Below are 15,421 nucleotides of genomic sequence, written 5' to 3' on the forward strand. Positions count from 1 at the left end.
ATAGAAGCATGCTCTCTCCAAATCAATATAATACCCACACCGAGGGCTAAATCAGGCCAGGTCTCACAAGTTCTCAGATCTACTACTGTGTTTGTGATCCTAGTTAACTTTGATCAGGCTTTATTCTGGTTTACCAGGTATTTCACGTATACGCTAATAGCATCACCTCATATGATCCTCATGACTACTCCATGATGTGGGCATAACAGATCTTACTAGTTTGTTCATCCTGTGAGTTGAGCAAACAGATTCTTCCAAATAGTGAGTTGGTGGAAAGCTAGAATTTGGCCACTCATCTTCTATCTCCAAGTTCCAGAGTGGGTCGGGAAGAAATAGCTGAGAAGTAAGCTCCAGGAAGCCTCACGGGAAGAATAATCTATTTTTTTTCATTTAACCTTTTCTTCGTTATTAGCAAATTTTCTTTATTGGCATATTGGTTAAATTGTTCAATGGAGCTATAAGATATAGAAGCCAATATTATTACAATGAACACCATTACGAATGGGATATTGTTTGAGTTCTGCAACTCACCTATAACAGAAAAGCTCTTTGTAAGTATTGGCTCTTAAAAGGGTAAAAGAGTTATAGATAATGGCTCATGCATTGCTATTAAGTCACCTCTTTCTAGAAGTGTTGACTAAGATTGCCATGGATGCAGAAGGGATAAGCACATGGTGTTGGTCAGCCAGCTGGCTAGAAACACTCTCCTTCATAAGGTGGGTACTCTCAAAACCTTTTGACATGGGAAAGTAGTTTTGTAGCTCTAAGCCTCTGAGAATAACTATGGGCATTTTTGGCATTCCAATGATTATATCTAAGGTATAAGGCATTTAGACACGGAGTGGGACTGCTCTCTACACGAGGATGCTAGAAATGAACCTGCTTGAAAAGTCCTGAAAGTACATAAAGCTTGGCCTGTTTACATCTGTTTTTCCATCAGGCCACTTGTCTGATGGGCCACATTCTTTCTATTCCTGCACTGTGGATGAAACGTGAAAACATTATGCTAAGTGAAAGGAGCCAGGCACATAGGTCACATGTTGTATGATTCCATTTATGTAAAATGTCCAGAGAAGGTAAATCCATGAAGACAGAAAGCAAATTAGTAGTTCTTAGCGGGGATGGAGAGAGAGAGTGGGGAGTGATTGGTTAATCAGTACAGATCTCCTTTAGAGAGGATGAGATTTCTGGACCCTTTCTACCTGTCGAAAGTAGTAATTCATTTTAAAAAGAACTGTTCATTTGGATTTGGGTTTGCCTTCTCTGATGTCCTTGCCTCCACTGGAACCACTATTCGAGGGCTTATAGATTGCCTGATCTACCAGTATGAAATCCTACACAGCACTGCAAGAACCGACTTGTTGCACACACTGCAACAGCACAACACTTAACCAAGAGACCCATTTCTTGGGAGAGAAGGTGCAATAAAGGGCACATGACCATCATATCCACTAATCTTACTGTGTTCCCAATCATGCAGAAACAGACGGCCTAATAGAATGGCAGAATGACCCATTAAAGGCTCAGGTAAGGTTCCAACTTGGGGAGAAAGCCTGCAGGGTTAGGGATCTGACCCAGTGAAGTATACATGCTGAACCAATAGCCAATATACACTAGAATACTCATGTAGCTAGAATAGGACCTAGAGGTGTTGGTAGGATTGACCCTTCTCACCATCACCACAGTGACCTATATTCAGAATCTGAACTTCTTGTCTCTGTTCCTGCCATATTAGAGGTCCTAGTTTCTGGGTGGAAAGATTACTTCCTCCATAGGGAGCCTGATGCTATAATGAGCACTTGGTCCTCTGGGCTCATGATACCATGGGTGAATGGGCAAAAAAAGGAGTTTCTCTACTGATAGGAATAAAAGAATCATAAGAAACTAGGGTAGCTGCTGTACATCAGCAGTGAGGAGTATGTCCAGAACATACATTTCATTGGGACATGTCTTGGTTTTTCTGTGGCCGGTGATAATGGTGAGTGGGAAAGAGGTCAACTATAGCTCATAAGGGTAAGGCAAACAAGGGTTTAGAACACTTGCAGCTGAAAGTCTGAGTCCTTCCACTAGGCAATCACTGGCCAAAGTCAAGCAAAGGGTAAGAGAAATCTAGAATTGGAGGTGAAGGGAGATGTGACTATCAATTACAGTCATGGGATCAGCCACAGCAGAGGAGACTTTAGCTTATTTCCTTATGCAAACCCTCTTGCATTAATGTCTTTGCAAAGTTTGCATTTTGGAGGTGGCTCTGTGGCAGATTGGACTTGTGTCCCCCTCTATCTCAGAAAAGACATAAGGGCATCTTATTTTTACAAAATAGAAAGTCCCATATTTTAATATGAAAGCCAGACATAATGGAAAGCTTTGGAAAATCTGAGTGGTTCAAAGGGCGAACTACATTGGAGACCTCTTAATACATCACTTGAGATCCTCTCAGCCTTACCTGTCCTATTCTAGCCATGCTGCGGCCACCAGATCTGTGTAAGTGCTGACTAGCTTCATCCAGGTGCAACCTGACAGAGCTGCACTTCAGCCCTGCCTCATGCTCTCCTTACCTTCCACCCTGGGGCATTTCTGTTAATATCCAGGACTCCATCATCCATGCACAAGAATCCCGGAATGGTAATGGAGTTACCACTCTGATCTATGGGGTGGGGGTGAGCAGACAAGAACTCATGGATAAAAGCAAGGGTCCAAGATGCATGTCATTCTCAGGTGGCCCCATGGGATCAGCAATCCTTTGCCTCTAGCAGCAGCAAACTCCCTTCCCTTCCTGCTTCACTTCCCCAACCCACCCTTCTGCTCCCTGGAATCACACTCCCCAGTAAGAATTCTCAAACCCGCTCTGCTTTCTGGAGAATCCAGGCTGAGACATTACAGACTCCTTTCTTTCACTTGGACTCCACACACTCTGTAAGGAAATCTTGTTGGCTTTGCCTTCCTCATAAATCCAGGACTCAACCATTTCTCACCACCTTCTCTGGTAGTAAGCTGGTTGGAGCTGGGTCATTTCTCACCTCATTAACAAATTAGCCTGGGTGCTCCTAGTAGAATGTAGGTAGCTTCAAGCAATTTGGGGGGGCAGGGCTCAACATCCTTAATAGCTTCTTACTTCATTCAGAAAAAAAAATACATATATAACATATCCTTTTACATTTATATATATATTATTTTACATTTATTATATTTATATTTTTTAATGCCTTATAATGATCTACAAAGTACAAATGCTCTGGTCCCCCATAACTACTCTGATCTCATTTCCTACAACCCTCTCTTGCTTCAGGCACATTTTTCTCCTTTTCACTTAAACATCCTATGCATGCTCCTCCCATATCCCCCCTGACTCTGGGTCTTTGCATTTATTCAGAATTTTCTCCCCCAACCCCCAATGTCAGCCCGGCCTAATGTTTTTGGCTCCTTGGGTCTTTACTCAAATGTCACTTTCTCGGTAAGGCCTTCTCTGACCATCTAAAAGGCAACCCCCAGCCTTCCTTCTCCCTGTCCCTTCCTTTCTTTTTCTCCATTATACTTATCACCATCTGACATTCTATGTTTTATTACTAATTTTGTTGGCTATTTCCCCCTGCTAGAATGTAAGATCAAGGAGGTCATTTATTATATCTCTCCAATACCTAGAATATTACTTGCATATATTAGGTGATCAATAAATATTGGTTAAAAAAAAAAAGAAGAAGAAAGAAAGGAGCAAATACTAACCACAATAAAATGTCACCTGTCTAGAGTAAGATTTCCTGTCATCGAAAACTTTTGGATCATGGCCGCATACTCAGAAATAATTGGAAAGGGTGTTGAGAGGGAAACTGAGCAGCCGCAAAGCCCACTAAAGACTTTGTCACAGGAGAGCCCCTCATTTGTGCCCTCCCTCTAGATCCTTTATTTATTGTCATGTACAGGTCTTTTCCCTAGCCTCTAGTTTCCCAGCTCATAGAAAGATTGAAATAACAAAATATAAAGTGACAGTAGCTGGCAATAAGAAAAGACAATTTCAATCCCTCTCTGGAGTTGAGTAATTACGATAATACTTGGGTGTGGGTAAAATTAAGCTAATGCCTGCAAAAATGTTAGCCAAAAGCTTCATGTATCATATAAATACAGAGATCGTGTTTTTGAAAGAGAAACTGGGACACAGGGAGCTCTTTCCAGGTGCAAAAGGGGTGTGGGAAGTTTAGTTAAAATGATGATGATAAAATATTTGAATTTCTGGAATGTTCTGATGGCAAAATATTTTAAATAGGGCTGTACCAGAAAAATCCAGGTTAGATTTACATGTCACTACATGTAGAGAACATTTATAAGATGCTTTAAAAATCACAAATGCCTGCTTTGTAATTCTAAGAAAAGGACTTGCTTTGAAAATTTTTGGAACACCCTACATATTCTTAAGGATTCATACAGAAATGAATCAAAGTAAGTAGAGTCTGACATCAAAATGGAATACTTCAAAATCTAACTTGTAGCTCTGAACAAATGGAACCATTTTTCCCACACTTAAAATTTCCTTCAATTATTTTTAATTGCAGTAATGAAAGGCAAAAGAATAATCAAGCATGCCAGACAGATTCAGTGAGAATAGAATAGGGTTGGTAGAAAGGATTTAATGCCAGCTATGAGGCATTAGACACTTGTAAAATCTGTTTTTATATTACTAACTTGAAGAATAGACACATTTAGGGAATTTCTGTGAGAAAAGCCTATTCATGGGACAGGCTCAGTGTGAGGCATAAAAAAGTAATCATAGTACTGTATTCAGGAGAAAAAAAAATATCACATTCAAAGGTCAGGAAGTTTTGGTTTACTTTTTAAAATATATGTTTTAGTGTTCTTTGTAATAAAAAGATTAAATCATAGTTAATACCAATGTATACTTCTCACACAAAAAAGTCAAATTATTCCAAAAGACAATTTCTTAATTTGGGGGGCGGTCAGGACACCTTTAATAATCTGAGGGAAGTTACAGATTCTCTCAGCAGTGCCCTGATGTACTTGTACACAAATTTTCATTTAATCACAGATTTCCAGGAGGACAACCATGGACCACCAAGGAAGGCCAAGAACTTCCGGTTAATGAATCTTAATCTGAAGGGTAGTTTAATTACTAGTGTCTCAGGTAGCAAGAAAAAGTATTAAACAAAGATAGAATTTCATCTACTTTAACAGGGCAATAAAACTCAAGGACTTTGAAAAAGAGTGAAAGGGTCTGAAGAACCCAATGGAATGACATAAAAGGACCTCTGGAGACCCTCATCCATGCATTCATTTATTGAACAAATATTTATTGGCAACCAATCATATGTCAGGCTCTTTCTGGGCACTTGGGATACATAATTGAACAAAGCAAACAACCAAACCAAACCAAAACAAAAACTTTGCCCTGTGGGGAAAGACATAAATACGAAACATAAAAACAAACAAATTATGTTGTATATGAAAAGGTGCCAAGCTCTATGGATTTGCTTTTTAAAGCAGAAGTGCTAAATTTTATTTTTCTTTTATTTTTTTAAAGATTTTATTTATTTATTTGAGAGAGAGAGAATGAGCGGGGGTGGGGTGGTGGCGGTGAGCAGGTAGCATTTGAACAAAAACCTGATGGAAGTGAGAGGATTAGCCATGGGGACAACTGGGAAAATAAGGTTTGAGGCACGGGGAAGAACCTAATGTGGAAAGCCTGCCGAGCATGAGGAACAGCAAAGAGGCCAATGGAGTAAAAGCTGAATTATGAATGAGAGTAATAAAAAAGAAAAAGAAAAGAAAAAGAAGGTCTGAATCATGTAAGGCCTTTGGGGTCACTGTAAGGACTCTGTTTTTTTTTTTCTTGACATAACTAGGAAGACTGTTGGAAGGTTCTGACCAAAGGAGGGACATGACCTGACATACATCTTAAAAGATCTGTCTGCTGTGTCAAGACTAGCCTGTGGAGGTCCAGCAAGGGTGAAAGCAGGAGACCTGTTAGGTGGCTCCTAGAATAAGCCAGAAGGGAAGACACAGGTATTTTAAGAGAGCCAAAGAAATGCAAAATTATCAGCTGACACTGTGAAGAAAGTTCACTACCATCTATGTGGGGGTTGCAGATTATGAGGCAATACCAAGAGACCAACCCCTGTTTAAGTTATTGACTCCCAGTTATGATAACAATAAACAAAGCTCAGAATGTTCCAGCATGTCCCATGGGCCTCTGGACTCAATGGTCTATTGGTAAGACCTATTAGTAATTTATCCTCCAATTTGAGACAGCTTTGAGAGTGAAAGGAATGCTATTAATTACAAGTAGATAACAGGTGCAAGAGGAAGCTCCTTTTAGATAGGGCAACACTAACTATAAGGAACCTAGGAAGCCAATGGATGGTACCATCAAGAACTGGAGTTCAAAAGTGGTGGGGGAGAGCCCAGCTTGCTTAATGAATAAACATCTTTTGGCTTAGGAAAATTTAGAATTAAAAATAGAAATGAAAATCTAAATCAGACCCATAATATTAAATTGTGATGAGTTTAAGAATAGTCAATAGGGGTGTCTGTGTGGCTCAGTTGGTTAAGCATCCGACTCTTGATTTGCACTCAGGTCATGATCTCAGGGTGGTGAGATTGAGCCCTGCACTGGGCTCCATGCTCAGCAGGGAGTCTGCTGGAGATTCTCTGTCTCCCTATCCCTCTGCCCCTCCCCTCCTCTCTAAAATAATAAATCTTAAAAAAAAAAAAACACAACAACAGAACAGTCAATATATATTTGGTATTTTGAGTATTTGTGTTATTTAAACTTGGCCTATTAGAATATCTAATAGATCGGCCTTGCAATTTCAATTTAAAATGTATAGTTGAGTAATTTATTTCAACCTGTGATTTAAGTTGAAAAGGAAATTATTTTTTACTGAGTTTATTTGTAGAGTATTTACTGGCAGCCAGTAACTGCTCTAAGCATTTTCGGAATGTTTAGGTGGAAAAATTGTGCTTCAGTGGAAAATTATGCATTGACTAGAGCATATTCTTCCAAGATTCTGAGTCTGATTCTATGGGAGCTCTTCTACAATTCTGTAGATTGTAGATTGATAGCAATGCAAAATAATTTTGTCTATAGACATGGCAAATTCTGTCCTGTTTGATAGAGAGCTTCAAGTGATTCCCTCCCACCCTCTGACCATGAAAGAAGTTACTTCTGCCTCCATTAGCACATTCACTTCAATATTCCTTATCTATAAATGTCCATTTTGTGGATTCTTTTTAAACATAATTGCAACATTTTACCAGTTTCTTCACTGTAGTGGGTTGGATAGTGTCTCCCCGCCACCCAAATTCCATCCACCTGGACCTCAGAATGTGAACTTATTTGGAAATAGGGTCTTTGTAGGTGTAGTTAAGCAGAAATCATCCTCGATTAGGGTGTGCCCTACACCCAATGACTGGTATCCTTATAAGAAGAGGGGAGGACACACGGACACACAAATACACAGAGAAGGCTGTGTAAATAAAGAGACAGAGACTAGAGTCATGCCGCTACAAGTCAAGGAAAACCAAGGATGGCAGTCAGTCTTCAGAAGCTAGGAAGTGACAAGGAAAGATTCTTTCCTTGAGTGTGCGAGGTTAGCATAGCCTTATCAGCACCTTGATTTCAGACTTTAAGCTTCCAAAACTGGGAGAGAATAAATTTATGATGTTTTAAGCCACCCAGTTGTGGTACTCTGTTATGGCAGCCTTAGGAAACTAAAACACTTAGAGTTAAATAAAATCTTTAATGTGTTCAATTTATTGCTGTAGGAGAATCATGATTTTACCTTTCTTTGAAAGTTATCCTTTAACACCATTAACTCACTTATACCTCCCAGCAATTGAACGAGGCAGGATATTATTACCCTTATTTTACAGATGAAGAAACTGAGGTTACAGAGCAAGTAGGTAATGGTCCTGATGGGGTCCAGAACATGCTCCCAAAACATGGCATCTTGGCATATTGAATATTTTAAGCTGGAAGAATCTGAGAACTAGCAGGTGCAGAGGACTATCTGACCTTCCCCTAGAGCAGATCATAAGACCTTCACATGAGAGGTGACTTCCCTATACCCAGAAGAAAGGAGCATCCTTATCTCAAAGACAAAAGGAAAACAAGAGGAATCTGAAGGGACAGAACTTGCTGTGTGCCCCAGTTTTCTACACTTAGCTCATCCCCTCTTTTTGCCCTATCACATTATTCCATGACTTCCCACTCTTTATCAAACCTGATGTAGAAACACTCAGGTTTAATCACTTCCTTGGGTCTTCATTTCCTTATAAGGACCTTTGGGTCCTCATTCCATGTCACACAAAACTGATATTAAATACATTTGTATGCTTTTCTCTTGTTAATCTTTTTTGTTGTTGTTGTTATGAGGGGTCCTCGCTAAAAATTTAGAAGAATAGAAGGAAAAATATTTTCCTCTTCTTTACATTCCCAAAAGCATGCCTAGGAAATGGTAGAGCAAGGCATTCAACCAAGATGATCTCACTCCAGAAAGAGTACTCTTCACCACTTTACTCTCCTGCACCTATAAATAGCACTGAGATAGCTAAAAAACTTAGGATTCCTGGTACTTATAAAGCCTACTTTAATAGATTTTCTAGAATTTTCTAAGTACTTGGAAAGCAATTAAAGGGCTTTAAAATAAAATATACTAAATTTGTACTTAAACTATGTATTATTTTATGAAATTGTTTATTAAAATATTATTACATTATAAAATCTTCCTTGAATTATTATCATTAACTAAATTTACAAATAAGATAATAAATATATGGAAAACTGAAAAAAGAACTAGTCTTTACATTCATTACTTTAATGAATCAAATATTTGGTTTTAAATCCATTTACCCCCAATAAGTCTTCTTCTTTTTTTTTTTTTTTTTGGCACAAAAGCTGCCCTTACCGACATAAGAATTCACCTTGACCTGTATTGTGTTACAAAGAAAGTAGTAACATATTTTGTTGCCCAACATATTTTGTTGTTTGTTCCAAGTGAAGAAATCCAACTCTTTCACTGATCAGGTGAGAATTCTTCAAAGCTCTTCAAATGAGCAGTTCCATCCCCTGGAGCACCACTTTCTCACCCTCCACTCCACACCGGCAACTCCTTATGCCCAAATCCTACTGGTTCAGGATGTAGCTCAAAACCTCCCCTGTTTAAGTTGGTCCCCAACCCTATCCCCACCAAGTATACTCTCAGCATATTTACACAATTCAAATTATATGTTTATATGATTATTTGATTAATATTCAGCTTCCACACTGATTGCAAGATCCCTGAGGGCAGGGACATGTTGATGTTGATGTTGTTCTCCACCAAATCTAGAGTGTTAGCACAGTGTCTGGAACATAGCCAGTGCTCGATAAATATTTGCAGAATAAAGGAAGTGATGAGCAATTTGAGGGCATATAGCCCCTCTTTGGTGGAAAATTCCCCCTTGTGTGTGTGTACTCTTAGAAGGACCCAGTTCTTCACCTCCCACTACAGACACGGAAAGTCAGGGAAAAGGGACCTTCCCGCGTCCCACCCCCCGGCCCCCAGCAGCTAGGACACAGCAGGTAACCTATGGCAGACAATCAGATGCTCCTATCTAGGAAATCACTTCCTGGCTGGTGATTCAAAGTGGCAGGAACAGTTGAGAAATCACTGAAGGCGGCGCACAGACAGTCCAGCGGCTACAGAACGAGGTGCCCAGCACCACAGATGTCCAGTGGCTGTGGTTATGGTGTTGTGTATGGAGTTGTTCCAACCAGATGGTTGGCTATTGCTGCAACTCCCTGCCTGCCCTGGGCTCTGGCTTCTTTTGAAAGCCTGGATCTACAATGATTCTGTAAATTACATGTTATTGTTTCAGAACATTTATTCCCTCCTTACACTAGACAGAGTGGGTTTTCTGTTACTTTCCATCAAAAACCTTGAGTTGCACACACAGAGGATAAAAAGAGAAAAAATCATGGAGTCTACAAGCATGAAGCGATGCCATCTTTGTAAGATGCAAAATATTGGGCTGTATTTGACAAGCATGTGGGTGCTAAAGCAGAGGGCTTCTCTTTAGGCTGGAAATCAAATGTTATTCACGTTATGACTACCAATTGTGACTAAAACAGTTGTGAAATAGGGGACAAACCCACATTTCTCTAAGCGAGGAAAGCGGGTATGACATGAGACTGTTCTAGGTGGAATGCTCACATGGCATTAAACAATATCGAATCACACAGTGGAGAAGGGATTCATTCCCTTTCCCACGGTTTTTCAATTCTTCTGATACCACCAAGGACAGAAAGTTGAATTGGTGTCTCTTTAATATTTCTCTAACACTTATCACTCTTCCCTTTTAACAAAAAAAAAAAGTCAGCTTCAGGCTTAGAGCATTCACAGGCAATAGTCTTGAGCTAGAATATAATTACATTTGTGTTTTCAACGTATTTAGCTTTCTGGATTACCTCCTCTTTATAGCAAGTCATGCTGATTTCCCATTTGTCGTCGCTATAGAAGCTTTCTAAATAATTTTTTTTCAGTTAGTGAGTCACTTAAAGATAACGAGTGAATAATAGCACAGGTGGAACACAGGGAAAAATCCTGAAGACGGTGAGTGAGTGTCTTCAGTTTAGGAAAAAAAAACTGGGCTGATCCATCAGTTAGAGCCACAGATGCAAAATGTAAACAATGGAAGCAAAATCCAAAACCTGAAAACAACAATAGCCGCAACAGCTCCTTCAGAAACATTTCTGAAGGAACACAAGTGTGTGATGGACAAACCATCACTCCACCGGAGTTGGAGGGAGTTGGAGGGGGTGGAGGGAGTGAGTGTCACCATCATTAGCCTGAAAGCGGGTAGGTCAAAGGACAAGACAAGGCAAGGCAGCACTTTCTTGAGGAAGAATCCACATAAATCCAGAATGACTGTCTAACCCCATCCTCTTCCTCATTCAGAGAAGGGATGGTACTCTTGTGCACACAGGTAACAAATGGTAAATCTCTGAATGAGGGTAATAGGTCCATCTTGCTATCCTTGGTTTTGACGTAATATGATCTATAACTGAATGCCAACATTTAAATTTTTAGTTTTATTCTGCTGGCTTAATTTAATTTCCCTTAAATCAGTAATTCTCAATTAGGAGGAGCATTTTTTTTTTTTTTCAAACTACCTGTATATCAAAGATTCTAAATGTTCCCCTGGGAAGTAGGAATAGCAGTTCTCCCTTACTTCCTACCTAGTCAGAACCACTGTTAAAAGAGTGAATCATGCCCCCTTGGAGGGGAGGGGAAGTGGAGAAGAAGATTCAGAACCACTGTTTCAGTGAGGGCCACGAAGAGTGTAACTCTCTCCCATCCATCTACCAGATCACGTGGCAAGTGTATGGGTAATGCAGAAAGGGACAATCTGTTTACCTTTCAGCACCATAATATGGATAGAAGATAAGGCTTAGGAAAAAATACTCTCAGCACCATGATAATTTGTAAAACAGCTAGGCAGTGTTTACACAGCATCGGGTTTCAGAAAAGTGGTTACCACCCAGAACAGGTTTTTAATGACAAAGGTCTGGTTTGTTTCAGCAGGAAATGCCCTCTATAACCTAGATATAGTCTTTCTTTTCCTCCCTCCTTCCCTCCCATCCTCTCTTTTCCCCTTCCCTCCTTCTTTTTGTTCTTTTTTCTTTCCTCCCCCTAACCTCCTACTCTTCTGAGTTCTCACATTTTTCTCTCCTTTCTCCTTCCTTCCTTCCTCCCTCCCTCCTCTCTCTCTTTTTTCTCTCTCTCTCTCTCTCTCTCTAATGACCATACTGGGGAAAAGCTGGGTGAGACCTGCTTTCATCTGAGAGCAGGGGGTTTCAGAGGCAGCTCTGTGCTATTTCAAATCTTGGCACCACAACTTATAAACTGCATGACATTGAACAAATTGCCTCACTTTTCATGCCTCAGTTTCTCCATCTATAAAATGAGAGTAGTAAAATTACCTACTCAGTGGGATTTTGTGAGGAGTCAATGGGTGAGTTCGTGCAAAGTGCTGAGGACAGGAAATAATAAGCACAATATAATTGTTAGCTTTACAGACTTGACTTCTCTCATAAGCTTTCCTTTGTCAAAAGAGTTCTACTGCCCCCCAAAGATTTGAAAGTCACTTTGCTACTGATGCCGATGGCTGTGGCCATTGTCTAAATTGGCATGTCATTTCACTCATGCTTTTCATCAATTTCTCTTCTGTATCTCAGAATAACTTCATTCCGCAGAACACCGTCCCTCCCCTGCCCCCCACTCCCATTGTTTTCAATGTCTCCCCACTACTTCTTATTCTTTGTGATTCAGTGGATCCCCTCACTTGCATCAAAGACATCAGAATGCACCTAACTGAACCCCCTCTTTTACCCAGAAATAATCTTGGGTCTTCCCAAATAAATGATCTCACCTAATTTCACAGCTGGTGAGAGAGGGATGAAGAAAATACATCCTGACGCCTAGTCCATTGCTCTTCCTCCAACATTATCCTTTCTCCTCAACATTGGGTGGAACTATAAACAGGACGACTCTAAGTTTCCACCGATGGTCAGAGCCATTCTGCCCCCTTTAGAGCAGTCTCTGAAGAAGTGATGATGTCTCTGGCCTTTTATTCTCCCCATCACACAAAGGACAATCTGAGACTAGCATATTCATTTGTTCATTTATTCATTCAACAAGCTTCTGCTTGAGCACTAAATTAGTTCCAGGCCCTGTGCTGGGTACAAGGAATTCAGGGTTGAAAGACAGGGTCCCTGCGTTAGAGGTCAATTCTTGAGTTGCTATTAGTGTTAATATCGCAAGTGAAAGTCAGAGTCAGCCAGGCCTAGGCAAATTGGGGAACAGCAGCTCTTTAGAAAGGACAACTCTCATTTTCATCCTGTACCAAGGTTTTGTTACCTTTTCCTGTGTTATGAGTAACTAGTGTGTCAGCAATCCCAAATTTGGGCCATTGAGTTTTTACTCCTTGCACACACACACACACACACATACACACACACCTTTGGTCTATTCTTAAGCTCTTTTTGTGCACTTCTGTCCACTTTTGCAGCTGCCCTTGGCCTCTTGATCCTACCCTCTCCTCTCCCAGGTACTCACAGAGTCTGCGTGCTGGGCGGGAGACTGGGGATGCGGTGGATATCCTTGCAGGTGACTCTGAAGTCATCCTCCTGGTGGCACTCGCAGGGGGGAGACGGACACCCTTTCCCCCCCAGGGTCCTGGGCAGGGCGAGAAGCAGCGCCAGCTGCAGAAGGGGCGTTGGCCTCATTTTCCAAGGGTCCCAAGGCTATTTCTTCATTCTCCACGATCCTCTGGGCCCTCTGCGCTTTGGGTTCCCGCAGGCTGAAAGACAGAGGGAGCGTGGGAGGAGAGAGGGCTCGCTGGGGTTGTGACTTCAGCACCCAAGAGGAGGCTGGAGAGGGGAAAAGAAGTGGCTCTTAAGTGTCCTGTTTCCCTAGGCAACTCTCCACCCAAACAAGCCTAATTGCTTCACTCTCCGTGCCCCGAGCCACGCACCCCGCTCCGTCGGTTCCCGACACTCAACACCAGTCCGGGCTGTCTCTTCTGCTTTCTAACCTGCCCCGCGCGCTTCTGCCAGGAGTTCTCTCCAAAGCCTACTTTAGACGCTGCCTTGTCTCTAAACCCAGTGGTCCACGTTTTCCGGTGGGGAGCCGGGACCACCTGCACGCACTCCAACCAGAGAAAGTCCCCGCGGCTGGACTGTCCCAGGGCGGACGGGGATCCTGCAGAACTTCAGCTTCTCCCGAACCTAAGAAGACTCTGCGGGGAGTCGGAGGCGGGCGCACCTCGCTGGCCAGCCGGAGTGCGGCCGCAGCCGGGCGCAACACCCCGGGCGGGTCCTCGCTGCCCGCCCAGTTTAGCGCAAACCGGGACCGCTGGGCGCGAGCCGCCACGAACACAGCAGTCGCCGCGCGGAGTCGCCGGGCGGCGCGGGGCTCCTAGGGCAGCGGAGGACTCCGCGAGGCAGGTCAGGAACTGCGCTCTGGGGCCATCTGCTGCGGAGAACAGGGAACTGCAGGAACACTTCTGAACCCTGATCAGAACTCTGAATCCGGCTTTGCCGGAGGATTTGAAGTTGACGAGTCAATTCTGGTCTGCCCAGGAATTTTATTGAGCCATATTCTGCCCCCCTTCCCCCCCATCCCCCAAAGATGGAAAGAAAAATAATGCGTAAGTGGCACACTATCACCTACTTACCAGTCTTCGCATAGTAGCTAAAAAGATAATTTAAAATATAAATCAGATTGTCCCAATTTCCCTCTTAGAAGCCTTCAGTTGCTTACTAATTCTTCTTGGGGTAAAGAGAATATCAACTCCTCACATACTGTGTGATTCCATTTATATCTTCTTCTGGGACAGGAACAGGCGATGGAAATCCGAACAATGATTAGAGAGATTGACCAGAAAAAAGACAGGAAAGAACTCACAGGGGTTATGGGAATGCTCTATATCTTAATTAGCCTGGAGCTTAAGTGGATGTATACATTTATTAAAATTCATTGCACTGTACACTTAAAATATTTCAAAGCTTATAAGCTTTTATTAATAATCACCGCAAAATAGAAACAACCCAAAATTCCATTGACTAGGTAATGAACAGTGATACCTCCATACAATGGAAATACTCTGTTGCAAAAAATAAAAGGGGGGGGATAACAAAATTAAAAAAAAAAAAGAAAATGATATATAAATTCTTTAGCCTAAGCACTAAGGCCCTACTTTAGGGGCTGGTAAACTTTTTCTGTAAAGAACTATATAGTAGGGGCGCCTGGGTGGCTCAGTCGTTAAGCGTCTGCCTTCAGCTCGGGTCATGATCCCGGGGTCCTGGGATCGAGTCCCGCGTCGGGCTCCTTGCTCAGCGGGAGGCCTGCTTCTCCCTCTCCCACTCCCCCTGCTTGTGTTCCTGCTCTCACTGTCTCTCTCTCTGTCAAATAAATGAATGAAAATCTTTAAAAAAAAAAACAAAAAAAAAAAAAGAACTATATAGTAAATATTTTAGGGCTTTGTGGGCCACATACGATCTTTGTCACGTTTTCTCCTCCTCCTTCTCTTTTGTTTACACAACCCTCTACAAATATAAAAGCCATTCTTAGCCTGTAAGCGTACCAAAACAACCCTGGGGAAGGATTTGACCTGAAAGCCAAAGTTTGCTGATCCCTGCCTTTCAAGGTCCAGCACCTGCCATCATTTTGCTGGACCTGGAACAAGACAAGTTTATTATCACCTCCAGGATTTGTTGTCACTGGAACTCTATGCTGTGAAGGATCTGTCCCCAGCTCTTCACATTATTCAAATCTTGCTTTAAATATCACTGCCTCAGAAAGGTCTCCTCCGACAATCCTGTCTAGTAACGCCCCCATCATATTACCTCATTTCACTGTCACCAAACTTCTTA

The 15,421-nt window shown here is 41.8% G+C and overlaps 1 protein-coding gene across 1 annotated transcript in view; it reads right to left on the minus strand.

Moving 5' to 3' along the window:
• TSHR (thyroid stimulating hormone receptor) overlaps positions 1-13,273 on the minus strand; it is a 153,885-nt gene extending 140,612 nt beyond the window's left edge. The window contains exon 1 of the mRNA XM_021679616.1: positions 13,104-13,273. Within this exon, the coding sequence (XP_021535291.1) occupies positions 13,104-13,273 (170 nt within the window). The remainder of the gene's footprint in view (positions 1-13,103) is intronic.
• Between the last annotated feature and the right edge of the window lie 2,148 nt (positions 13,274-15,421).

Source organism: Neomonachus schauinslandi, chromosome 9 (assembly GCF_002201575.2).
Source record: "Neomonachus schauinslandi chromosome 9, ASM220157v2, whole genome shotgun sequence".
Lineage (NCBI taxonomy): Eukaryota > Metazoa > Chordata > Mammalia > Carnivora > Phocidae > Neomonachus > Neomonachus schauinslandi.